This window comes from Microchirus variegatus (assembly GCF_963457635.1).
Source record: "Microchirus variegatus genome assembly, chromosome: 2".
In the NCBI taxonomy this organism is placed as follows: domain Eukaryota; kingdom Metazoa; phylum Chordata; class Actinopteri; order Pleuronectiformes; family Soleidae; genus Microchirus; species Microchirus variegatus.
Window position 1 is genome coordinate 27,532,336 of NC_139803.1, and position 26,834 is coordinate 27,559,169.

Genomic DNA, 26,834 nt, shown 5'->3' on the forward strand with positions numbered 1-26,834 from the left:
GAGGAGAGCAGAATTGCCAGAATTCAGTGACTTTGCCTCAAGATAAAGTTTTAACCCTCATAATTGATTAATTAGTTAGTGTTTTTTTTGATAATTAAAACAAGCTTCCTCATTTCGAGGTCCTATAAACATTTTTGACATTTTATGGAGCAAACAAGTGCTCGATTAATTGAGAAAATAACTGTCGGACTAAATGGTTGTGAACATAATCGGTAGTTACAGCCCTACTTTCACCCATTAAAATGAATGGGTGACACATAGCACCATCTGTCCTTGATTTGACTCTTTCAGTTGTTTTTCCGCTCCTTTGTAACATCCCTGATACGGTTACATTAATGGGAGTCAGCGAGGTGTCAATCAAGTCCTTTTCTTAACAGGTGATATAACTGAAAACACACGTGTGGACACGAATCAAACACAGACAGGTGCATTTAAATAACTGAAAAAAACATTATTTTTTATGATCAATGTCAATCAATGTGCAACTTTCACAAATCGCTAACCCTGTACGTTCACCGTCATCCACCTGAGAGCAGCGTGGTCGTGAATCCAGTTTGGCCGGTGTGCTTTTCAGCAAAGAGAGAGCAAACGTTTGCGTAGAGCAATCCGCACAAACCTGTGTGTATCTGCAGAGACATGTCTGCCCCTCTGCAGAGTCGTTGACAGTTGTTCTTCCAGGAGTACCTATTTTCCCCCCCGGAGCACCGTTTACCTTTACTGTCCTCAGCTGAAACATGCTTGTGTTACACACAAAAAAAACCCCCCAGTGTTTGAACAATACATGCCTGCGTATTGTATACATGCCCCTTGTTCACTGCTGTGGTGCATTTTGAGGCAACAGTGATTTGTTAGTGAATTGTGTAGCTCTACAATACATAACAAATTAAAGATTTCCAAGGTTCCAAGGTCCAAGGCCGATGTCTTGCATAGGCTTCTTGACTCAACAGTATTTTTTTTTAAATCTTTTTTTTTTTCATGCACAAATTCTAACCTTCTTTAATTCACAATGCTTATATACAGGGGAGAAAACAAATCCATGTTTTTTGAATCAGAATACGCAACCGTGAACATTAACATGTACATAGTTAATGTGTATTTTGTCAGGAAATTGTATTGATTTTCAAAGTACACAGTGTAACAAAAAGACAAAAACAGGATGAACATTTGTATAAAATTAGTATATACAAATCAGTGTACTTCTAAAAAGGAAAGAGATCAACAGCATTCTGAATCTATCAAGAAAAAGACTCCAGAGTCATAATTCCATCAATTAAATCTAGTTTTCCTGTGTCAGGATTCACTCTAGCAGTGCTCGCTATTGGTAAGATCTTGTATAATTCTCTCCGCTGAAATAAAATATGTCTAGCTGGCAGCAGCAGTTATTTTAAGGGGTTGATATCACAACCTTGTGGTGAGAATCCCGACAGAAACAATGCAGGTTCCAGTTGAAGACATTTAATGCTGACCTTGGATTCTGTTTACCAACTGTATCAAAGTGTCTCTGGTGTCATTTCACTGGTCCGAGAGCGAATATCCTCTGAAAGTCTGTGTTTTTGTTTAGTGTTTAATCCCTCCCCCCCACCCCCCACACACACACACACTCCCTCAACCAGATGGTCACTGTGCTGGTGAGCGTGCTCTCGTGTGACTGAGCCCGATTTCACTGAAGTCGGGATGGAATTTTAAAAAGGGTCGACGGACGCACACAGGAATTGTCACTCACTCAGCTGGTCTTTCCCTGGGAAGATATCTAAGGCGGCCGCTCGTCCGTCATCGTCCTCCTGTCTGGACTCTCCGCGCTGCTGAGACATTCTTTGAAGTCCATCAAAGTGAGCTGCTGAGTTCAAGGCAGCGTTTCCACGGGCGAGTACGCTCATTAATGCAACAGGAGTCTCCACTGCAAGTGTAAAAATATTTTGTCAACAGAGCAGGCGGCGAGATACGGGCAAATAAAGCTGTTGATCTGGATTTAGGAAGACCACAGTCTGTGGTTTTATACAGTCATTTGTTTACGCAGGATTTTGTATTTTCTTTCTCCGCCATGAGGAGATATTAAGCATTGACATTTGTCAGTTTGTCATTTGTTAGTTAAAGGTCCCATATTATGCAAAATCAACTTTTTAATCATTTAAATCCTTATATTTGGGACTCTGGAGGTCCTATCAGTCGGCAAAGTGTGAAAAAAGATGACTCACTCATGGTTTTGTGGTCCTCCTCAGTCTAAGTACAGGAGATAAAACACGCAAAGTTGACTTCCGCGCTCATTGGGACGTCACAGGGTGCTACATTCTTGGAATTGTTGTCTCGCAACATCCTAAAACCAGATGCCGTTGGAAAAAAGTCAGCGAAAGGACTATTCTATTCTATTCTTGGCTCCACAGTGCAGCACAGAGTTCACAGAGTTCTACACAAACTTCCAGCCTCAGAGGATTTATCTGTCCAGTGGATACATGTTATATATGATAGCAATGTGCCTGCTAGAGCCTGCAAATGATCACTTTTCCAAATGCTACCTGCTGTTAGCTCCCAGTAGCCTCTATGGCTGATGTCATTTCCTGTCCCTTAAGTTTTGTTTTACTTTTTTTTAAGGTGGACCTTTAAGGTGGACCTAAAGATATACTACTAAACAGACACAGGCACTAGTATAACTTGGAGAAATAGGGTATAATATAACCCCTTTAAAATATTGGCGGAAGGAAGGAGGACGGACGATGATATACCACCAAATTGGTATTATGACCCACCCCTATCATGGATGTTGTGAAGGAGGACAGTTGCTCTCACAGAAGAGGACGCAAGGGAAGATGGAGGCAGATGATCCGGTGTGGATCGCTAAAAGGAGAAGCTGAAAGAAGTGGCATCATAAATATTGTTTCAAGCCAAGAAGAGAGAGAAAACAACGGAGAGAAAGAGAGAGAGAGCGATGGTTGGGGGTGAGGGGGGGTAATCTCAGCTATGAATGAAAAAGCAAAACAATGGTCTTGTATTCAGCGTCCTTAGGCCGGATGCATTCCACCACAAACAGCTCGGTATGGGTGGCAGCGGGTTGGGGCCTTTGCCAGAGCTACAGTGGGCTGCCAGGGCAAGAGACTGGCGGAGGGATCGTGCCAGTGGTGAACCTCAGACCACAACAGATGGCGCCACACACTCCATCCACTCATCGACTCCTAACCAAGCAACCGCGCGAGCTGCAGGCTGCCTCGCAGGCCACACACTGAAGAGAGAGAGAGAAAGAGACAGAAGGAGAGAGAGCGAGGATGGGTGGTGGTGGTGGTGGTGGTGATGAACTCCTATTGTTCTGTAAACACTGGCTTGGCCTCCCTTGAAACAGTATCCTTCACCTTGACCACAGCGAGACAAAAACAACACCTTTTTTCCACCGTAAATCACTTTGTGGGAAACGTGCTGAGTGCTGAAGGGGGCCACAGAGAAGTGAAGAAAGTGGTGATGGCTGTGAATTCACTTCAGTTTTGCTGAGCTGTCGAACGTTTGCTGCATCACAAGTGAATGATTTGAGCAACAACGGCTTGTCTCTTTAGCATTAAAGACATTTGTGTAATCGATTATTCATTTATTATTAATTTATTCAGGTCGTGGTCTACATTTACTCAAAACAGAATTATTGTTGAATGGGAGTGAGAACCCATTCAGAACTGCTTGGTTATTTTTAAATTTTAACTTATGACAAAATGTTTGTATTTGTTTATGACAGTTTCTTTAACGTATCCAAAATCAGTTCAGTTAATTATCATATAATATAATAATATTTCCAAAATTCCTGATATGGAAGGTTCATGGAGAATTACCGGCCCCTTTGCAACCCTTCTTTGCACTGTTTCTTTATTTTCATTTTGTCTTCTAGTTATGAATGTCATTGGCTTTATTCATAAATATAATAGTAATACACAAACGTGCAATAAAGGTTCATTTATTACAGTGGAAATGTCCTCTGCTCGCACAGCAAGGGAAAAGAAGTGGCTTGTTAATCAGCGCTCAGCAGAACTGCCCGTGATGGTCAGACAGTTAACCTGTGAATAGGGAGCGCTTAATTTGATACACTGTGCCTCTAAACGCAAAGCATCAATAATGGTTTCTGTCACGCCATCGTGTAATTAATTGTGCGCCTCTGGATGCAAGGTTGGGGAAAGACGGTCCTCAATCTGACAACAGTGCTGACGCTGAACTCCTTCTTTGCATTAACCGTCTGTCTTTGCTGTCACTCTCTGTGTGTCCTCTACAGCGCCCATCACCCACGGTGCAGCGGTAAACTTCTCCATGGCTGACATGCCCAGCCAACCCTACTACCATGACCTGAACTCCAGCGTGGGGCTGCATCGCTCGCTGTCCTCCCCTCCCGGCAGGTCAGTGGAAGTCACAGCAACAAAATAAGCTCTTTGCACAGAGGTCCTTCTATTATAACAGCAGAGCACTGTTTTTCTTCACGATATTATTATCACACAAAAATATCCAAGCGAGGGTCAGTCAAGGGCAGAGCAGATGCTTTTATATCTTTTATTATCAATACAGAGCTAAAATTAACCATTGCTAAATGGTAAATATGTCAGTCTAGGTAAATCCACTAAGTTTTTTGGAGCATTGAAACACTATTTTTGGAAAACAGGTTAAAAAGAAAATTACACTCTGGGAAAATGATGATGTCATCGTCCCACCTCTCCCTTTTGCTTGTAATCACGGTCAAATATCTTAGTCGTATTCGTCTTCTTGCGACTTTTATTTTATTTCATGAGTCGCCCTGGCGACTCTCTGTTTTTGTGATTGTATACATCGCAATATATTCACTTTAGGTGTTTTATATATTAAAACAAAATAAAACAAAATAGTTGCACACAGCACACATTCTTATTTTTCATGCTCAATGTCTTCATCTTTATTTTTGCGTCCAGGCCTAGCATATGTACTCCAGCATTTAGAGTCATTTGGGGGGTTGGTTTGTGTGGACAAAGACATTTCTTGAAAGAACAAAATTATCAGAAAACATTTTAAGCTAACGTGGCCTTCACGTTCCTAAAGAGGGAATGCATTCTCTGTAACGCAAGGACCTTTTCTTTTCTGAAGTACATATAAAAGCTAATTGTAATTATACACTTATTTTACACACATTATTATGGGTAATTTATTCACTTTTTGCCGTTTAACCCACACTGTTACATACTTTAACATATAGCAAGTGCTAGCTTCCGTTTAGCATAGCTTAGCTAATATTTCCCATTACTATATGTCAGACATTTACAGCAAACTGTTCCAAATTAGCACACACCTTAATTTAATTCTTAAATGTTTTATTTAAATAAAAGAAATGAGTGCCTTTATTAAAGCTATAAATATACTGTATGTTTTTCTCTGTGTGCAGCAAAAGGCCCAAAACTGTCAACATGGAGGAGAACATGGACACGAGCCCAACAGGACCTGACTTCTACTCATCCCCCAGCTCTCCTGCCAGCAGTCGGGCAAACTGGCATGACAGAGACGGAGGTGATTCGCCTTTTGTGTTTTTTGTTTTTTTTGACACCTTTATTTACCTACGGGAGCTTTGTCAGGCATGCACACACTTTATCCGCTACACCCTGTGTTGCATTCCCATAATAGAATTTAGTGAGGCATAGAACTCTCTTAACCCTGAGCCTTGTCATAAGTTCTTGAATGTCAATGCCACCATGGTTTCATTGAGGATGAACAGCATCTGGCTTTATCTGCACATGAACTTGCTGAACCCTCTTAAAACACATACCATGACAGAGATAGCCACAGGCATCCCCCGTCGTAGAACGGCTTAAACCCATTTGAACTGCTGAATGTCAATCTGAACGCTCTCACACCTGCTCCTTATACGCTGTTGAGTGTCCGTTGAGAACAAACTGTTCCAGCTCGATTTTTAGGACAGTTATGGTGATTTATTTTTCTCAACAAAATACAGTTGATCAAACTGTAATATCTTGCGAGAGACTGTTGTGGAGAAATTCAGGTTGCAGAGTAATCAACCTTCAGGGCAAACATGACAGAAATGTAGCTGCACATTTTGTAGAACTTTGATCAGCCTGTGTCTCAAACAGGATCTTTTGTGAGAGAATAAAGAATTAAAGCCAAACTAAGCAAGTCCAGCTTACTGGATATGGAATAGGCGAGAAGACTGAGAGACATGTGTCAGAGAATTATGCTCGCCGTCTTGTTTCTGTGCATGACAGACAGTGAGATCCTCGTGGGACAGCTCACATGTCTCATTACGCTGTGTCCTGTTGCAGAGCAAAGCCTGTTGCCCTTTTAATTAAAGCCTTGCAGGTCCTGTGTTTCCAGATCCTTTCTCACTTTCTGCTGACTTCTCTCTCTTTACTCTGCCTCCTGCACTGCCTCAACAGAGTCCGTAGGAAACATTTTGTTATGTGAAATGCAAAAATCTTTGGAAACGCCCCAACTTTTTCCCTCAGCGCTGTGTGGTTTCAGCATTCTGTCTGAATTTTGTTCGCCTCTTTTGTTGCATTTCTCTCTTGCGCTCTGGTTTTTATTTTAACACAATAAGTAGCAATAAGGCACTGGTGGGATTTAACCGCAGCCCAATGTGGGTATGTGAAATTTTAGTTTGTCCCATTGCACAAGGCCCTGAGTGTTGCGCTGCGTAAACTTAGACACTTGGGGCGAGGAGAAAGGGAAAGCAGTGGGTAGGAAACTCTCCAAAGACAGCCATTATTCTGTCAAGGGAGAATAAATGAGAAGTGGGGTGATATTAAACCCATATGAGGCCTCCCGTGTGCCAAGCGGTCATTTCTCGCACATGGTTGTCATTCGACAAAACCTCACCGTGTAGTGGAAGGAATACTCTTTCTCATGTGTTATGCTCTGGTAAAGTACTGTAGGGTGCACTTAAAAACACTTTTTTTCTGTGATCTTTTTCCATATTTTGGTACACATTGACTCATTTTATCCAAAAACAAATCAAATAAGAATATGTAACTAATCTCATTGGACCTTTTTTTTTTTTTTAGCAGTTTAAATTCCTGTTTAGTAATAGCTTTTTAATGTCCCAGTCTGGTTCACTCTCTGAAGGATTTAATTAGCAGAAGGGAGGAAAATACCACTCCTATTTTTACATGGAAACATTGTCAATCTTCTTAAAGTTGCCTCTCCTTCTGACATAAAAAAAAAAAAAGAGTAACCATTTAAGCCTGTATCCTCTTGCAACCCCAGATCGGGAAATCCCCCTGAATTCCAGCCACCTTTGTTGCTCTCTGCTCTGGAAATGAGTGATTCTTCCCGTCCCCCGGGTGGATCCTGCACACAGCGCAGGACAATTTATATTGCACGAATGCCTCAACAACAGGGTTATATAGCTCATATACATGAAAAGAGATGTATGATTTGAAAATCGTATATATGTGTGACAGAGCAGAAAAGCACTTGATGAATGTTCACAGAAGAAGCAGCAGCAGTATTTGATACAGTATTTGCTTTCAGGTCCCCTTGCTTGGAAATATTGAATTGAAAACCAAAGCAGTATTGTAGAGCAGCAATAATGAGCAATAAAGGTCTTGTCTTTTCACTGCACTTTCAATATTATTCCAGGGGAATAAGAACGGCTTGTCCGACAACACGTACGACAGAGTTTAGCATAAATTGTGTTATAATATTCCGCCTAAGATTGTCTTAAATCCTCTTGAAACTGCACAAAGTAGAGTACTTGTTGTGTTACTTTCGCTGGATTTAGTTGTCGGCTCAGACCAAACAAAATCCAGGTTTTCACAGGTCTTATGTTTCCTCTCGGGCAAGGCCAGCGATTTGAAATGTTTCCAGAGATTAAGTGCGATTTAAAAAAAAAAAAGAAAAAATGTTACTGTGTTTTAAACTGTGCTACTTTTCCCATTGCCTGCTGCATTTGTAGCAGAACTAGCTCCCATGCAGATCAAATTCTGCTCAATTCTTTAGCCAAAATTATATATTTTTTTCCTTTTGGCACTGAATTCTTTTCATTCACAAGAACTGGAAGTAATAGCAGAATCTATGGGGAAACTTTTTTATTCGCTTTCAGCAACTTGCCATTAAAAAGATAATCTTGTTTGTTTTTGTGCATTAGTGAAGTCATTGAATGTCACTTTCTTATCAGGAGCTGATTGATGCACCACAGACATTGTGAAAATTGAACAAAGCTGTGTAAACAAGCCCAAAGAAATGCATATTAAGAATTATGAATATATATCTGTTTTGTTTTGTTTTTTTTCTACTAGCAGACATGTCCTCTCCCACCATGAAGAAGCCAGACAAGCCGCTGTTCAGCCCCACTTCTCCGCAGGACTCCTCGCCACGACTCAGCACTTTCCCTCAGCCTCATCACCCAGGCCTAACAGGTGTAGGACACAGTGGTGAGTCACTAGTGACTGTGAAAAAAAATGAAAAAATACTTTTTAAAAACAAATTGGGAACGTTCTGTTTCCATGTGGATAAGACGATTGTCTTACTTGGAACTCAAACGCTGGATGTTCAAGCGAGTCCTCCTTTAATTGCAAGGTGTTCGATTCCTGGCTCCTCTAGTCGACAGGCCGATGTGTCCTTGGGCAAGACACACCCCCATTTTGCATTGTGGGTCCGTGGCCTTGCTTTGCTTGTGTTGTGCATGGTTGACAAATATTCATCTTTCCAAGCTTCAGCATCGACCCTCAACCAATCAAATCATGTTTAAAACACAACACAGCTCAAACCGAGCTCTTGGGACAAGGTTGTTTTCCCTGTTGCCAATCTTTTTTGTCTGTGGTGACCATGCCCGACATGCCCATCATCAATTCTTGCTATATTGTTAGCCTATATAGACAGACACTGCTCCGATAGCTACCTCAAGCACTGTGAATCCAGCACTGTGTCGATACCTAATTTAGTCACACACAGTCAATGATGATTGCTTTATCTTGTCTCCGTCGCTCACATACTCTTTGACTCTTCTGTCTGTGGCAGTTATATCGACGAGGAGCCCCCCGCCGCACTCGCCCCTGCAGTTCTCGGCCTCGGCGATCTTGCCCCCGGCGCCGTCGCCCTACTTTTCGCACACCACCATCCGCTACCCGCCCCACCTCAACCCTGCTGATCCCCTCAAGAGCTACGTGCCGTCATACGACCCGTCCAGCCCGCAGAGCAGCCAGGTCAGTCCTCTCCTCCTTTGTGTCTCGTCTAGCCAGAAGTCGAAGCTCGTTTTGGCACGACTTTCACTGTCTTAAGTACTTGGTTGTTACCTTGTTTGGCTTTACGTCCCTCTGACCTCAAGTGATACGATAATTTATAGCATGCATTTGTCATTATTTCATTACTCCCTTATTGGTGTATTTGCAAGTAGATCATCTTGCGTGTGTTTTTTTTCCCCTTTTATCTGAAACCTGCTGCTGGTCATTCTCTTTATTTATGGCACAGTTTACAATGAAATGTAAATCACTGGTTACTGGTTTCAAGAGAGTGTCCTTACTGAGCCTGAACTTCTGACTGCTCCTGATACTGCATCATCGCCGGAGGAATGAAAAAAGATAGACGAGAAAAGCGTTATTATTAAAGTGTGACCCTGTTTGAAATCACTTTAAAATCCACAAATCAAACACTTTTGTTGAGAGTAATTTAAAAACGAAAATATAATATTTGTCACAGATAAATCAATAATTAAATTAAAGATGTATTAAATTCAATTAGAGTAATATCATGGGAATTAAATAATATTTATTTTTGAGCACTTTGAGACAAAGATGCATTTGTTTTACAGATAATGCGTCAGGAAGTAAAAAATCTCTGCCGAATCAAATATGCAGGTCATCCACTGTGGCATAGCCAAAAAAAGTCAGTCACATGTGACATGCAAAACTGAATTAAGACGTTGTGGTAAATCAAATAGCTCAGGGGCTTTATATATTCTGGGTACACAGTGCAGATAATGTGCTGGGGAGAGAGAGAGAGAGAAAAGGCGCCTCTATAGATGAGAGAGCCTTGTGATATTTATGTGAGTTTTATATCCCCACTGTTCTCACTGTAAACAAAAGCCTTGTAGACGGCTACATCCCCAGAGCAGGGAGAGGGATGAGGGGTGGATGGGGGGCAGGAGGGTCTGTTACTCGAGAGAAAAACCGTGGGGAATGATAAAGGTTGTAAATATTTGCCGTTGCCGGGGCCGGCTCTTGTGCAGAATTAACTGGCCCTCTGCTGGGGTGCTGGAGAAAGGAGAGAGAGAGCGAAAGAGAGGGAGAGGGGGGTGGTAGTGGTTGGCTTGCAAAATAGTAAAGGAAGAGAGAGCCCGAAGACCAGCTGGGGTAGGATTGGTTAGACGGGGGGGTCGGCTCAACAAATAACACAGCGCTTATAATCCCGTGGAAGAGTGCCAGAATGTTTTTATGCTTGCTTTAACGCAGATTATATTACACTCTAATTAAACATTCTATTCACATCGAAGGGAACCCTGTGGACACTATTCTCTCCCAGAAAGGCCTGTTTGAGTTTTGAACTCGGGGCGGCCCCCGAGACGAACGCCCCAGACGATCTCCAGCCGTCCTGAAAGAGTAGCTCCCACGAGCTTCCTTTATTTCTATCTCCATATATATACAGTCTCCCTCTCTGTACTGTGCTCATTCACACCATTGTAACACAGGTCACACCGCCACTCTCTGTGTGTTTTTTTTTTTTTTTTTTTTTTGCACTCCTAAATTTCATTTATGAGTGCCATTAAAATCATTGTTCAAAATCATGTCGGAAATCCAGCGGCGGTGGCTAAGGATCTATTGTTGCTTGTCCCCCCCCCCCTCCCCTCCCAGAGCTTTAGTAATAACTGTGACAATACAGCGACTGCAAGGACTACAAGTGTTCTCTTCAGGCCTAGCATTTAGTGTAAGAGTGAGTGGGATTTTTGAGGGCAAACAGAGCAGTTAAGGCAAACTCAAATGACCTGGGGACCAATGAGCATCTAGTCTGGTCAGGAGGGGGCCGGTCTAGATACAAATTTGGGAACCAATAATATGAGTTTAAAATTATAAGACAATATTCCATCATGCTTTTGCAATAAAGATGTCCACGATGGTTATTTCACAGAATTTCAAAGTAAAAGTGACATGGAATGGTGAATACTTCTCAATAAAAACTCAATTAAAAAAGAAAACACAAGTAAATAGTAAAATTAGCAGTAAATAAGTTAATAGTAACTAGTAAATAATAGCAGTAAATAATAGCATGGACAACTGTAATTAAATGGACATAATAAGGGTACAAGTGGATGTTTAGCTTGTGTTGTGCTGCTCACCGTTACATGCTTGTGTTATTTTATGGAGATCTGCCCAATTTACTGCACATTTACAAGCGAGCAAGAGCTTGTAAACACAAGTCACTGGACACATCCACCTGTGAGGTCAGAGGTTTGATGGGAAACAAAACAAGTGCAGCTCTTGTCACCTTAGTTCCTTAGTTTCCTGCATTAAGATGTAAATTCTCTAATTGTATTTCATTTATGATTAGTGTACTATATGCTATGTATTCACTGTATATATGTATATACTTTTTTATATACATTTCTTTGCTCTTTTCCTGCTCTTGTATTGTATTATGTTTTCACTTCTAGCTCAGGTCGCAACAATTAATCGATTAAATAATAGGATCACAGATTATGTGGCTTCTCAAATTTGAATATTTACTGGTTTGAATCATTTGGGTTTGTGAACAAAACAAGACATTTGAGAAAGTCATCATTTTTCAACATTTTCTGACACTTTATGTAACCAAACGGTTGAAAACGATCTGATTTTAGTTGTTAAAAAGAGGCCAAAGACATCATCCTCATGCCAAAAAAAGAACAAATTATTCTCTGGAATAACATTCTCTGTCTATGACCTATCTGCAGCCTAACAGCAGTGGTCAGGTGGTCGGAAAGGTTCCAGGCCACTTCACGCCGGTCTTGGCTCCCTCCCCACATCACAGCGCTGTGCGACCCGTCTCGCTCTCCATGCCCGACACCAAGCCAATCACCACATCCACAGAAGGTGAGTGTTGGTGTTTACCCTCCACTGGCACACACTGCAAATCCTTCAACACTCCCACACTCAGTTGTTTGCTCTGTAAATTGTTTTGTGTGTGTCCAACTACTTGTGATCCATTCAGTTCATTTATTACTGGTTAAAGGTTTCAAGTCTTTTTCACATATCTTAGTCGACCTTGCACATCACTAGTTTAATTACTTGCACAGCTCCATCTCTGCTCTAAGGTGACTGGATTATTAGGTTATTGTGTTACACTCTAGTGTAACACAATAACCTAATATTAAAAATGTATAAATATATAAATAAATAATATATCATATTTGTTTTGTTGACACAATGTGAGTGGGCCCAGAATAGAACCATGTGGGACTCCACGTCTTAACATTTGGTTGTTTAAAAAGAATAAAAATTAAAAATTAAAAATGACTGTGAAATCACTGTGAGAGCAAGAACTCCATACAAATTCCTGAAATGCTCATTATAATGCAAGCATGACTCTCTGTTTTTGTGATGCTCTGTGTTACCCAGGCTACTCAGCCCCTGGCACCCCGACGGCTAATCGTTTTGTAGGCCTGAGCCCCAGAGATCCCACCTTCCTCCACCAGCAACAGGTGAGAGCCCCCTCTCTGCAGCACTCATTCAGCTCACTTGCTGCTCTTATCCCTTCATTTCTATCACCCCCCCGCTCCCATTTTCCTGTCACATCAGATCATAAGTTCCCACCCTGTGCAAAAACCAGTCACACTCTGAATTTGATTTGTAGAAAGCACTACTGAGAATTTTAAAGATTAGATTAGAATACAGCCAGGCTAGAGTTCAAGCATAGCGCTCACTGTTTGCATAGTAATTCGCAAAATGACCAGCTTGGCTAAAACAGCAGGTCATGCTCATAAGCAAAATTATTTGCTTTGAATTCTTTAAAGTATCACTTCTTTTGTTGATGTGTAAACATTTTAAATCCCCTTTGTAAATTGCATAAAATTAATCACATCAGTTAAACATGCATTAAATAAATATATAAAGATTGTAGTTGATTGTAGTGAGTGCGTACAGTCTGCAGTAGAAGGATTTTTTATTTTCTTTCCTGAGGTCACTTTTAAAGAGAGAAATGTAGTCGTCAGGAAATTCACTGTCATTGTGTGGCCACTACTCAGAAGATGGATGGGACATGTGGGTGTCTTTGAGAGTGTAATGTGCTCAGCTGTACTTCCTCTGCACATTACTATAGAAACTCTCTCTTTCGCTCTCACACACACACACACACACACACCACATGTAATCAGTACACTCCCTCATTTATGGTACACAAACCGAATATTTAGCGTTGGCGTCAAGTGGTTCCTGCAGCAGTGGTTCCTGGGACATGTGTGGTGACCCTTGTGTGTGTCTGTGAGTGTGTGTGTGTGTGTGTGTGCGCTGGCGGGCTGGGTGTGTTTTTGTGCGACCGCGAGGTTAGGAGTGTTGCGGTATTGTCGGACGGCAGAGAAAGAGCCCTCTCGCCTCCACCCCGTCGTATTGAAAGTGCTGGTCTGAGGCCAAGGCTTTTCCAACCACAACTAATTGAATGCATCTGCACGCGGCTACATGATGATCGCTGGGTTTCTCCTCAGCTCGCCTTTTTTTTTTTTCCTCTATGTTTAGTAAAAACGACAAAGCTGCCCTCTGTTCCCTTGCTTCTCTTTCTGCCTCTCCTTTCCTCTCTCTGTCTCTCATTTTCCTGAACTCAGAGTAGGTGAAAAAAAAAAAAAGCGTTTGTCAGCATTTGTTGGATGCAGGAGGAGTTCAGGGAGGATTCACTTGGCCGATGTTGCACAGTTCATCCTCCACATTTTCTAGTAGCCCTGCTACTTCTTTCAGTGGTGTAAAAAGTGACTACACAAGGCAGCGGCAGTCTGAGCGTAGCTGCGTGACCTACTGAATTCAGTCCAAAGCCTGGCTCCCAGGGGCTGTGAGGACTTTTTGTTCCAGATTTTGAAGTCTAAATCAGGCAGATAAAAACGTATATAAAAAACATCCTTCCTTATAAATACCGTAAGATAATATAATTTTTTTTTTGTTTGTTTTCTTTGCTAAATTGTAATCATCCAAAATTTAATTATCTTAACACATATTTTTGTGATTCTGTTGCAAGCCAAAACTCATTATTTTAGGCCTGGCAAGGACCAAGACAACATATCTTGCTCTGCTTAGAGAGAGTTATCAAAAGATGTGAAATAAAAACAGAGGATTTGTAAGCACAACAGTGACACCTCTGTTGAAGGTTATCACATGTCAGATCCAAATAAATAAAAATGTTCCTTTTGGCGTGAGGGACTCTAGAACAGACTCCACACTGATTCATCATACTTGTGCTTGTCACACTTGTTTTTGTTTTTTTTGCGGTAGGATTTAACAGCCTGGGATCCAGGCGTTTAGAGCACAACTGCCACTGAGCCAAGTCCCTCAGGACAAAACACTTCCACTGAATACTCTGTCATTGTCCTCATCTGGAGATGGGACGTTTATTATGTGGCTTTTCTGGCAGTTTTAGTTGTTTAGTTTCAGCTGTTTCTGTCGCCTGGCTCGGTCGGAAAAGGAAACACGTCACATAAATACGCACGCACATGCGTAGAGAGCTGCGCTGAGCATTGAGGCTGCACTAAAGAAAGAGAGGTTAATTATTCTTATTTTTCAGACAGCTTTCATTCCATCCATGAATAATGATAGTTATCATGATAACATTACTTTAAAGTCACCCAAAGACTTGGTGAAGCTTAACAACCTACTTTTCATAGAAAAGCCTCATTTAAGATGTGGCACCACTTAAATAGAAGCCCTTGTACACACACACACACACACAGAGACACAAATGAAAAACAAAAAAACAACCACGCCACACACTCCCACACCTGCTCTACGATTCCCAGGCAGCGAATGTGTGAAAACTGTCCATTCATCTCTCGCCTTGGTTAACCCCCTCGAGGGAATGCCACCATGCAGCATTCCGCAGGGAAAGATCCATGATCAGATGTCATTTGGTATTATCTAAGGAAAGATCCTAATCCACAATCTGCCCGCATCTGTTTGCTAACGTTCCCCCTTTTCCCCCGCTGCCTGTGCCACTCTGATGTGCCGATGCCAGTGGACAGATGGCAAGCCCCTCGAGGAGCGGTGGCACCGAGTGTCTGGCCCAACCCGCACATTCTCTCCAAGCCTTTGTCAGGCTGGAGAGTGCGGGAGCAGCATGGGGGGGGGGGGTGGGTGGTTTAGTCTCTCATCCTTCGATAATTACAAAACACACTGGATGGAACAAGATAAACTGCTTCTCATTCAGTTTTGTTTAAAGCAATTGAACTCATTAAAACATATATTAGCCACGTAGAATTGTAAAGTCTCTTGCACATATGTTACTCGGTATAAGGTGGTAATGTTCACAGTGACCTTGCACATGAGGTAATAGAACTTCTAAGATCACTTGATTTCAGCTTATGTTGCTCTCTGCAGTGTTAAATCATATAAAAAAACACATTATATACATGTAATATGTCATACAAAATGTGTTTACCAAAAAATGAGAGTGGGCCCAGGATAGAACCATGTGGAACTCCACATCTTAACAATTGATTGTTGGCAATCTTGCCTTATTTTAAATGTATAGTTCATAATTTAACGCATAAAATGTCAAATTGTTACACAATGGAAGGTAATTTCATCACTGTAACAATTAATCTCTTGAGTATTTTTACTCAATTATTCGTTGATCAAATCCATTATCACAATAGTTGGCATTTAATTTACCCATCTCTGCAGCAGCTCCTCACACTCCTCTTGATTCTCTTTCCTTCTTGCAAAAACTTCACATTTAAACGCGTCTAAAGTAGGAAACCATCAGCGTCTCCTGATTATTTCCATCCAGGTGTTCGGACGAGGGATAAAATGCAGAAATCAGTTCTTGACCGCGGCAAATGGCTTTGAATATTCAGTGTGTGCGTATATATATATCTGATTAAATCCTTCTTAAGTGCCTCTGCAGAAATGTCTGCCAGTGCACGCAGAGTGCTAACAGTGCAGTTTTTTTTTTTACCCTGATACATTACTAAATGAATGTGTTGACCACAGGGCAAGGTTAGGCTTCTATTGGCAGAGATAGCTCTCAGCTGGATTGCCGACACGTGCGCTCGCATAATGCATGTAAAGGAGACACCGTGTTTGTGTGTGGCTCTTTTCGTTTTTTTTGTTGGAGCAATAATTTGTAATCAGTATGTAAGGCTGGCATGTCTTGAGAGTTTGTTTGTGTGTGTGTGTGTATGCGTGTGTGTGTGTGTGTGTGTGTGGCTGTTTAACTTCATTGTGATTCTGACCCCCCCCTAATCAATAAAAACAGTTAGCTAATGAAAAAGCGTCTGCATGTTTGAGGGCATGTGTACATCCATCCTGACTCTGATAGTGCACTTACACTGCGGCAGTGATTATAGACAGGGTGCATGCATCCACGGGACTGCATGGCTTCAATGGCAGCGACCAGCAACACAAGCACTTTTAACTACTCACATCTACCAAAAATAATGCCACCCACATTATGTAACTAACTAATGTTTTTTTAACTTTCAGGTTAGCTGTGACCACTAACGTCAACATGCATGCTCTTTTATTTCTATGTTTTAGAAATAGTGATTCCATTCATTTTCATAACCTTTGTCAGTCACAGTTATGACTCACTTTGGAGTCCTTTGTTTTTATTTGTTTTTTTTTTATTATTTCTTTCTGCTGCTCTTGCTTCAAAGGCTCTTCTGCATGCATCTGTGTATAGAGTGTTGAGTTGTGTAGTGTAATCTGAAGTGGAAGTTGTCTTGGCCCAGTGATCTGACCGTTAGGTTTCAATTGACAGCTGAGGAAGTGTGACTGGAGCGTGACTCAAAACGGCAGACATTATGGCCCCAGTGCCACTGACGACACTTTGGGGATTGCTTGGCAAAGGTAACCTTTTCATTCTTTCATGCCATCTCTCTGTGTCACACACACACACACACATATATACACATATATAATGTATGTTTTGCCTAATTGTCTACTCCTTATATTTCACATATTCACTTATTTTACATATAAAGTCACATATAAATGTCATTATTTGTGGTGTAGTCTGTCACTCAGCTCAACCTTTTGGAAGTTTTGAGCTTAAGTTGTGTATTTATTTATTTTTTATTCATTGTCCCTGGTGCTTCCTGTTTCCTTGTCCTCCATCCCCTCCTCTCTATTCTCCCCCGTGGTATTTTCCGACTGGAATCTGGCTTTTAGAAAGTATCCAAACCAGTATTGTCTTATGTCTTGTGCATTAATTCTGTTCAGTTGTTCATGTATTTTGTATTTGTTTAAGGTATAGATACATATCAAATGTCTAAATATATATTTAAAACAAAAATATGGATCTAAACCATGGACAGGGAGTAGGGAGAAGCAACATTCATATCAATCCTTTACATAAGTCGTGATTTCATGGTTTAATTTCACTACTCTGTTATCATTTACCACAACGTGACAACGAGTCACTCCCAACAAAAACACAGACCTTTTTTTTTTTAATTCCCTAAAGCCTCTGAGAAACAAACCAAGTCGAACCATATGGAATCAAAGTCATTTCAGGTCACATTTGTGGCCGTTAACGTTCCACATTTTGAACAAGCGGAGCTTTGTTTGATTTTTATGCTGAGGTCACGCTTCACTCTCCTTTACCTAAAGTCAGAGAAATCTTTCCCCCCTGCCTCCAATACTGTATCTCCCCCCCTCTGGGGAAGAAAAACCTGAACCATTTCTCCATGAAGCAAGCTGAGCTAAGCCTTTTCCTGTTTCGTCTGTGTGTGTACGTGTATGTGTGTGTGTGTATGTACAGCTTGTTTTGCCTTCGCTGAACCCCCTTCAACAGGCCTCCTAATAGGCCTGTGGAGGTAGCAGAGTAAAAATGTCCCCTGCAGCAGCTCCAGGTCTCTGATTCCACTCACACAGCAGCAAACCCCATCCACATGCGGGTGTACAGTAATGAGTACAGATAAAACCGACTCCAACTGCATTTACTTTATTCTTCTACGAGGATGGGATTGTAATTTTATTACATTTTTCCCTCCCTCTTTGTAAAACCGTTCCACATATAGATGAAATCAGTGGTATTTCTCTTTTATCTCGCTAAACGGAGCGCTCCTCAGTACTATGCCTCTTCAGTACTAGCCCCAAATTAAAACGCTGCCAGACACGCATGTTGCCATTGTGCAGGAAATGGGTCAGCAATCCATTAAGATGCCATTAGATAATCTAATTTAGGGAGCTAATCCTTAAACGAAGCACGCTGTACAACCGGGATCGGCTCGCGGAGAGTAGATTTAGTGAGGTTTGGGCGCAGGACAGGGTGAGGGGAGGTCATCTTGAAGGTTACCGAAGAAATACAGAAGGTGAAGGTCGCTTCAACGGCTGCTTGGATTGCAGAAATGTGAAGTAAAAACTAGAACGGAGAGAGAAATAAATGGATTTTTAAAGGACTAAATAGCATAATATTATAATGGAAGGTTGTACTTTAATTATATTTCCTAATACTTTTCCTACTCTTTAGAAGGGGATGATTAGAATTAGAATATGTTTTATTTGCACACACACCAATTAGTGGTAGTGAATTTGACCTCTGCATTTAACCCCATCCTTTTTACATGCCAGTGGTGTCCCAGGATTTGAACCGGCGACCCTCCACTTTGCCGCAGGCTTCCTAAAGATTTAATCCCCACCCCAACCTTGTATTTATGCTGCTTTCATGTGCTATCAGAAAGATTGATGAGTGAAGCATCCTTTACATTAAACTCTACCTGAGCGCAGCTTTAGGTTCAGAGGACTTACAGAGACTGACAGTCTGTATCGATTTTAACGAGATTAAAAGCGATCCGCTGCTTTAGTGTGCACAAAAGGCCCGGAGAGTCTGCCTTTTTTGTAGCTGTGTGGTCCCGCTAATGTAAGCCATTACCTGAGAGGGGTGAACACGAAGCAGAGGAAGAAAATAAAAGGAAAGAAGGAAGGAGAGCAAGCGAGGGAAAAAGAGAAAAAGTGCAGCACTTGGCTGCTCTGTGCGCTCTTTGTTCAGCAAGGTAGGAAAAAAACTTAATCCCCCGTTTCCTGTCCGATGATTTTTGGCGTGGGGGGGGGGGGGGGGGGGAGAAGGCAGGAGTGAGAGGACAGTATGAACACAGATTGGACAGGAAAAAACTGTTTAAGAGTGTTTTTTCTTTTTGACGTCTTGAAACTTGAAGGATGTTTGTTTTTATTTCTCTCCTCTGTGTCGCTCTTTCTTTCACTATTTAGACCATGATGTGAATTGAATTTGCACTTGTATTATTTTAGGTAAAAAGAGCAGTGACTGGTGATTTGTATAAAATTCAGACTGGCTTGATGAGCTGCTTTCACGAACGCAGACATTGTTGTGTTTGTGAGGCTTCGCCAAGAATCAGGTCTTTTTTTTCTCCCCCTCCCTCCAACTCCGTCGACCTCAGCCTTGTCTGTGTTTTTTTTTGTTTCTCTTCAACACACGTCTCGTCTTTGTGTCATTCGTCTTCTCCCTTTAGCATTTTCCCGTGCTCTTTTCCTCTCCGTTTGTCCTCACTGTCTTTGTTCCTTTGTCGTACCCTTCTTTCCTTCTCCTCTCCGTCTGTTCCAGGTTTTTTTCAGCCGCAGTGCACTTCAGTGCGTCGTAAAAAAGAAAATTAAAAAAAAAAAAGTTTGTTACTGTTGAATCGGACAGAAAGTGTGCGACGCAGGTATTCTCAGACTTAGCGGGGGTGATGTGAGGAGTGGGAGGGTGTTAGATGAGCGCACACTGGGGATCTGTGGGGGGAGGAGGGGCTAATTATCTGACATCTACGTAGTGCAGCAGCACCCCTCGGGAACAACATGCTGTTTGTTCCCGCTTGCGTTTTCAGTTAGCACCGTTGCTCTCCAGGAACAATCACTGTGTTGTTTTGCCATTAGCGTGAGATGAATAGGGATGGGACAGCTTTGTGTAGGCCCCCCCCCCCTTCCCACCAACCCCACCCCCCCCCGACCTACACTTTTTACCCACGACCCACCCTCCTCCCTCCTTCCTCCACCACCAATCACACTCCCCCCTTGTTCTTTTCTATACTGCCATCAATTCAAAGAAGAGGGCCTGCACTCACATGATGTCCTTCACTGGGAATCAAGTGGAATCACCTCAGCTTAAATTAACAAGATAGTGCTGTTTTCATTTGTCTGAACGAAAAAATATGATTAATCCTAAATATGTAGCATGTAACTTTTGCTGATTTTGTTGTCTCTGTTTGGGTTTTAATGGAGATTTTGGATGTACACAGCAGGTCTCATCATCAGTGCAACTAATGTATTGGCTTGGATTTGGCCATGTTTTGTTGGTACTATCTTATTCTTATGTTATTCTGGGTATAAGCCAGAGGTGGGAACTGCCTGTCCAGCTACTCTGGTCTGCCTTCGTGTACTCGTATTTGTACTACTCTGATACTCTGATACTGCTGCGTCCGATACCACTTTACCTATCTTAAAGTGAGCTGAGCAGGTGTGTCCCAATGACTCAGCAGTTTGAGAATACTCTAAGATAAGCAATGATGACACACAAGTAGAGCAGACTGTAACCTGTGTTCTGCTCGACATGTAAAGAACCATCATCTTTTGTTGTCAAACCAAATGTTTTACAGCTAAAATAATGGAATAGTCCACTCTTCCAATAGCTTTGGAAGAGACTGTAAATGTTCAAACAGAAACAAAAGTGTCTAATGTTGTTTTTTTGCTGTAATGGTATCAACAAGTGCTCAAATTTAAGTAATCATATTTAAATACAAAAAAAAAGTGTAGAGGTCCATTTATACTCCATTTTTCATGTTCATTAACATTATCTCTGTCACTACCCTACATACCTTTGCACGTCTTTTGCGTCTGTATGGACGTTACACAACACTTCCTGTGCCAAGTTGCAGCCATCAACACACTTTGCGTCCTTTGAAGAGGTTATTTTATTATTCTTGATCCGAAATAGACCAAAATGGAAGCGGATTTCATGGCGGTGGAATGTAGGCGTCCCAGAGTGCACCAGTGACTGAAGCCGAGCGCCTGGCAGTCGCTCTCCATTTGTAGACCCTTCTTTGACGTTTTCCTGCCTGATTGGACTGTTGACTCTATACTGCCCCCACAATTTCTAGTGGTATTGCTCCTCTCTCCGTCATTTTACTCAACATCTTTTGTGCAGTATAAATGGGTCTTAACATGTTAAAACATATTTCCAAATTTGTTTGCCGCTGACGGGTTTTAATTAACATTGTGACCGACTTGTGTTTGCATTGAGAAATTTGCGCACTACAGCTTTACAGCTTGATAACTGAGAGTGGAGCAGTGATGCAGCTCGTTCATGCTCAGTGTACTGGTCAGGATGATTGAAAGGAAATATTTGATCACATGCTGCGCAAACATGTTCATTGACATACGACTAATCTCTCTGTCTCTGTCTCTCTGTCTCTCTGTGTGTCCACAGTCCTGGTACCTGGGCGAGCTTAGTTCCATTCCAAGTGTCGAACGGGACTCCGATTCTGCCAACAAATGTCCACCAGAACTACAGCATAAACATCATTGGTGAGCCCCTGGTCCCCGCCGAGACAGGGAACTGAACACGCGGAGGGCCGGACGACCCCCGGCGTGACTCGGTGGGTGTTGTGGGGGGGAGGGGCGGGTGTTTTGGGCGGTGCTGAGATGGCGCCGCAGGAGTCCGCAGTGGCCGCAGGCGAAACCAGCAGCAGCAGCAGCAGCACGAGCTGCACACGTTTGACTCCCCTTCCAGATCTCACCCCTTCCCTTCTTCCACCCTGATCCCTCTCCCTCCTCCATGATGGACCCTGTCCGTGAAGTGAAGACGAAGGTCGGTTGGTTCAGAGGACAGAAATGTAGGAAAAAAACACACACAAAAAAAAAACGCCCATACCATCCCACACACATCCTACCACCACCCATCACCCATCACCCACCAGTCAGTTGTTGTGTTTGCAGAACGTTTCAGTTCCTTCAAATACTGTGATGTATAGATGCCTTAACATTTGATTGCATGACACTCTAGTCTCTTAGCGACGATTCCTGCTATTTTTTTTTTCAGGCGCGCGGGTAAGACGATGTAAAATCTTGACACACACACACATAAGTGAATCGGTCTGTGTTAAAAACAACCTCTGCCTGGTGGATGCTCTGAGACGCTAAGCTCTTTAAATTCAGACCTCTTAAAAAGAGGCTTTTCCCCCCCTCCCCCCCAATGTGTGCACCATAGGAACAAAAACAAACAAAAAAAAATTGTGAATTCAGAGTGTTTTTTTTTTTTTTTTACGAGTTCAGTTTACTGTGACATGACTCTTTGTTCAGAAAAAAAAAATGTGTTGACTTTGTTTATTCTGTGTCGCTACTTACTTCTAAGAATTGATGTGAACACTTACAGCGAGAGTTGAAAACTCTTAGTGCGGTTTTTCAGAAAACACTAAATTGAGATCGGACCCCTCGTTAAAGAATTTGCAACTCCTTTACAAGAGGATTTTTAAAAAAGAGAGAGAAAGAGAGACAGAGAATAAGAAAATCTCCATAGAGGCAAGTGCAATTGAATTTTTGAAGGGAAGCTATCAGTCTGTCGGCCCTTAGACTCTAAAGGAAGGGGGATAAATATAAAATGGTTTTTATGGGTATAATGTTTTAGAAAAAAATCTTGAATTTGATTTCAGTCACATGATCGTCTCCTTAAAAAAAAACAAGAAGCATGAAATCCATTTGAAGGCAAGCACTGAGCTGCAGCGCTGAGCAAACCCAGCACTTCTTTTAGAGTTTTTTTTAATTTATTTTATAGGGGAAAATAATAAATGAACATAAGTAATTAAACGCACATAGTGTGTAAAAAGAAAAAAGAAAATGGCATTTCTATTTTTTTTTTTTTTTTTTTTAAGTGTTCATGATAAGATCAAGAGCATATGCATTTGGCCATCAGCTTCTAAAGCTTATGTTTACAGGGGGTGGGGTTAAAAAAAAAATGGAAAATGCAAAGTGTTAATTCATGGTAAATGTACATTCGGCTAAAAGCTGCAGCTTGTGCAAGTTAACTCTGCAGTGAAAGAGGTTGAAAATCTTTTTGAAAGTTGGTGGCAGATCCCTGAAATCTAGAATTGTGCACGGCATTGCCTCTCCAGTCCAGACATATTTATATATAAGGAAGAAAAAAAAAATTCAAACAAATACTCAAGTTAATTTGCACGATGACATATAGTCCACATTACGTGCCTTGCCTTTGAATATAGAGACGTCACTACACTTGTTTTTTGCTGCATTTATCATTATAGAGAGAGAGAGAGAGAGAGAGAGAGAGAAAAAAGAATTAACATTTTTATGAATAAGAATTGTTTTGTACTCTGAATGAAAACTGTTGATTTTTAACTTCATGTACTACTCTATCTCACAGTTACATACGCATATCAAGGCTGTGTATAGTTGCCGTTTGAAAGTTTGTAATCAACCAGCATTTTTCCTTCCTTCAGTATTTTTTGGTGGTTTTTCAAATAACCTGTCATTTTTTTTTTTGTTTTTTTGGTTGTTGTTTTCTTTACTTTTCAATGCTCATGTTTGTTCATCTTCCAGTAACTATTGTGGAGGGTGGAGATTTCAGAATTATGAAAATTATGCAATACCAAGTTTTGCCTATGTAGGTATAGTGCTTATATAGATGCGTCAATTATTAGAGGCTAGTTTGGAAATAGACAATATTGTAATGCATTTATTTTGTTGATATCGTCGTTTTGTCGTTGTTGTTGTTGTTGTTGTTGATGATGATGATGATGTTGTTGTTGTTGTTGTGGGTGTTCTACTTTTTTTTTTTTTATTGACCAAAGTGGGGACTGCTATCTATGCAGTGTATGACAAGGTCTTTATTTCTCCTTCTTCTCCCTCTTTCGTTCGCATGTGCTGTGTTTCCATCATGGTACGGTTCGGTTTGGTCCAGTGCGGTAATGGTTAAGTCCTGGGTCAGGCTTGTGTTAGTGAGAACAGTGGGAGGTGCCCGAGGGCTGCAAATAACTACTATTTTCATTGTCGACATTGATTATTGAAACGATTAGTTGAATTGTTGCCGACTAATCTTATCATCGATTTTTGTCTGCAACATCGACTAATCATTACAGCCTTTACGACACGACAGACAACAATGGACGACATCCATCAGCTCTTTTTTGACCTCTGCCAAGGAGGTATATGTTTACGCCGGAGTTTGTTTGCTTTAGCAACATAACTCAAAAGTCACGGACAGATTTGGATGACATTTTCAGGAAATGGCCGCAATGGGACCAGGAACTAGTGATTCAATTTTGGGCATGATTCATAGACGCTAGCACTGGTTACAACACTCGCTATCTGACCCAGGCGTGCCAGCAGGGTGTATTTTGGAGGACTGCACTCTCCGAGTGCTTTTCTAGTTTCATACTACTTGCCTCAACTTCCATGGGATATTTTACTCTGATCGTTTTTCTGTTGCCTAATCAGCAGACTGTACTAGGTGGAGCTGGTCTGAGCCATATCGCACCATTTTATACCCCAAACGGAAGGGTGCCTAAGAATGGAACAGTAGGGGCTGGTTATTTTAGTACGTTCCGTACTGTACCAAACCGAACCATGCCACTCTGTGGAAACTTGGCTTTACAGGCCAACCGAGTGAGACGTGTCCAAGTGTATTTCGAATTCGGGAAATTTGAGGGAAGCAGGGGGGGGTTTGTATTTTTCTCTATAGCTGTTGTATTTCTTCAGCTGCAAAGTCACTGATTGGTCGACTGTGACTTTCAACTTCCCACTCGGGGTGCTAGCGCGTGACCCTCGAAGGAGCTTTTTTTTTTTCTTTTCCCTCCAGCGGAGAGACGGCTTGACTTGAGTGCGACAATCATTTATAAAAGATAATTTTTTGCCTAGAAAGTAACCCTAACGTCTCGGATCGGAAGCTGCGTACGGACGACGCCTCCGCTCACGTGTCTCAAACCCTTACGCCTATCTGCGTCGCGCTCATTCTTGACGTCATCGAATGCAATCCCCAAGTAGATGCCTTAAACACATCAGTGAAGTGGCCTGTAGCCTGCTCAACAATCACACACCGACTAATGCTCGTGAGCCTTGTCCAAATCAGCTCCAGACAGGCTCAAGCAAGCCTTTAGAAAGTATTTTATAAGTAGCAGATTTGTACAAATGTATATATGATATGCACTTATGTCAACTCCTGAGATACTTCCCTCCCAGCAGAGCGCCCCCCCCCCCCCTCCCCCCGAAGTAAATATTAGACCAGGAGAAGCTTGGTGTTTTCTCGCTTCATGTCTAAATAGAAGAAAAAAAATATATAGCACTTAAATAGCACATAGGCAATCGTCTTTGTCCCCCACCACTCTAGTCTCAAAGTAAACCTCTCAAGCGTATCACAGGGCATTATTTATATCAGACGTTATCTTCGCATTTTTAATGTTTAAAAAAAAATAAGAAAAGACGACACCTTTTGCACTCTCCCCCCCTCCCACAATCAAGATAGAAATGTTTCCTGCAAGCAGAGGGCCTGATTTTGAAAAGCAAAAATTATCCTCAAGTCAAGCTTAGTCTCTTCGTCTTCATCCAGCACTCTTATTCAGGAACAAAATAAAAAAAAAAAAACTCACCCCGTTCTATGTGCACTGTTCTGTCTTTTATTTTTTTGTTTTATTCTTTAAAAAGAAAAAAACTATAAGTGCTTTGCAGCCTTTGGCCATTGGAAACCCCCACTGAAGTGCATTGCCCCCAGTTGTGTGTGTGTGTGTGTGTGTGTGTGTGTGTGTGTGAGGTAGTGTCAGGGTCACTGTGCTCTAGGTGTTTATTTGAATAGGAGGAGACTGTACTTAAAGTTAAATATCCTGATTGTGAACTCTCTTTGGCAGCCGGAGCGTTTGTGTATGTGTGAATGTGTGTGTGTGTGTGTGTGTGAGTGCCTCTGACACGACACAACAAGACAAGATGAGGGTCTTTCTAGTCAAAAAAAAAAAAAGAGAGAGAGAAAAGCCTGCCGTAAGACAGGAGTTTGTACACTGTAAACATTGTTTGAGATTTCCGTCTCTGAGGCTCTTATTTGTAATAATTCTTCAATTCTGGGGAAAAATGAGTCAGTTCCATTTTAGGAAAAAAAAGAAATTTAACTTTAGTTGATTAGATTTGGAAGCTGGGTTTTTAGTTAGAAGTCTCCAGGTGTCCCCGATTAGTAGACTCTAAAGTTGCTGTGTTCCTGTTTGTAACGTCAAGATAAATTAGGGAGGTGTTCTATACAGATCTTTAAATATAAACACAACAACAATGAAGTTTTTATTATTATTATTATTATTATTATTATTATTATTGTACTTCATAAGTATTTGAATTGTTGTGTGGCCATTGTGAGTGTGATGTGATTTATCTCTCTTTTTTTCTTGTTTTCTTTTTTTTTTCTTTTTAAATCATGGGTATGGGTAATTCTTGTCCAATGAGATGAGGTGATGGAGGTGATGTCACCGAACCAGGACTAAAAGGCCCCACTTTGCACCTGACCTTAAGCGTGAAGCAGGGTAAAAATCTGCAGTGGCAAACGTCCTCAATGGATCATATAGTTTTTTACATTTTTAATTATTATTATTATTATTATTATTATTTTCTTGACAGAGGAAGTGTTTTGCGAGAAGACCGGTGCTACATTTCACCCTTTTTCAGATCTGATCCAGCTGTGTGGAAAAAAAACAATCAGTGAAAGCATCAAGGCATCACTCATTTTGCACTTTCCACATGCCTGATGAA

The 26,834-nt window shown here is 41.5% G+C and overlaps 1 protein-coding gene across 9 annotated transcripts in view; it reads left to right on the top strand.

The window, feature by feature from the left end:
- LOC310944331 (nuclear factor 1 B-type-like) overlaps positions 1-21,658 on the top strand; it is a gene marked incomplete at its 3' end in the record, with an annotated part of 71,695 nt that extends 50,037 nt beyond the window's left edge. For 3 of the 9 annotated variants that reach the window (XM_083910093.1, XM_083910091.1, XM_083910092.1), the window contains exons 5-10: positions 4,241-4,361; positions 5,372-5,493; positions 8,238-8,369; positions 8,956-9,140; positions 16,864-16,952; positions 21,526-21,658. In XM_083910093.1, the coding sequence (XP_083766219.1) occupies positions 4,241-4,361; positions 5,372-5,493; positions 8,238-8,369; positions 8,956-9,140; positions 16,864-16,952; positions 21,526-21,658 (782 nt within the window). Of the gene's footprint in view, positions 1-4,240; positions 4,362-5,371; positions 5,494-8,234; positions 8,370-8,955; positions 9,141-11,860; positions 12,027-12,486; positions 12,608-16,863; positions 16,953-21,525 lie in introns of all 9 variants that reach the window. The other 6 variants (XM_083910087.1, XM_083910089.1, XM_083910088.1 and 3 more) reach the window with 6 other exon arrangements.
- Positions 21,659-26,834: the final 5,176 nt, after the last annotated feature.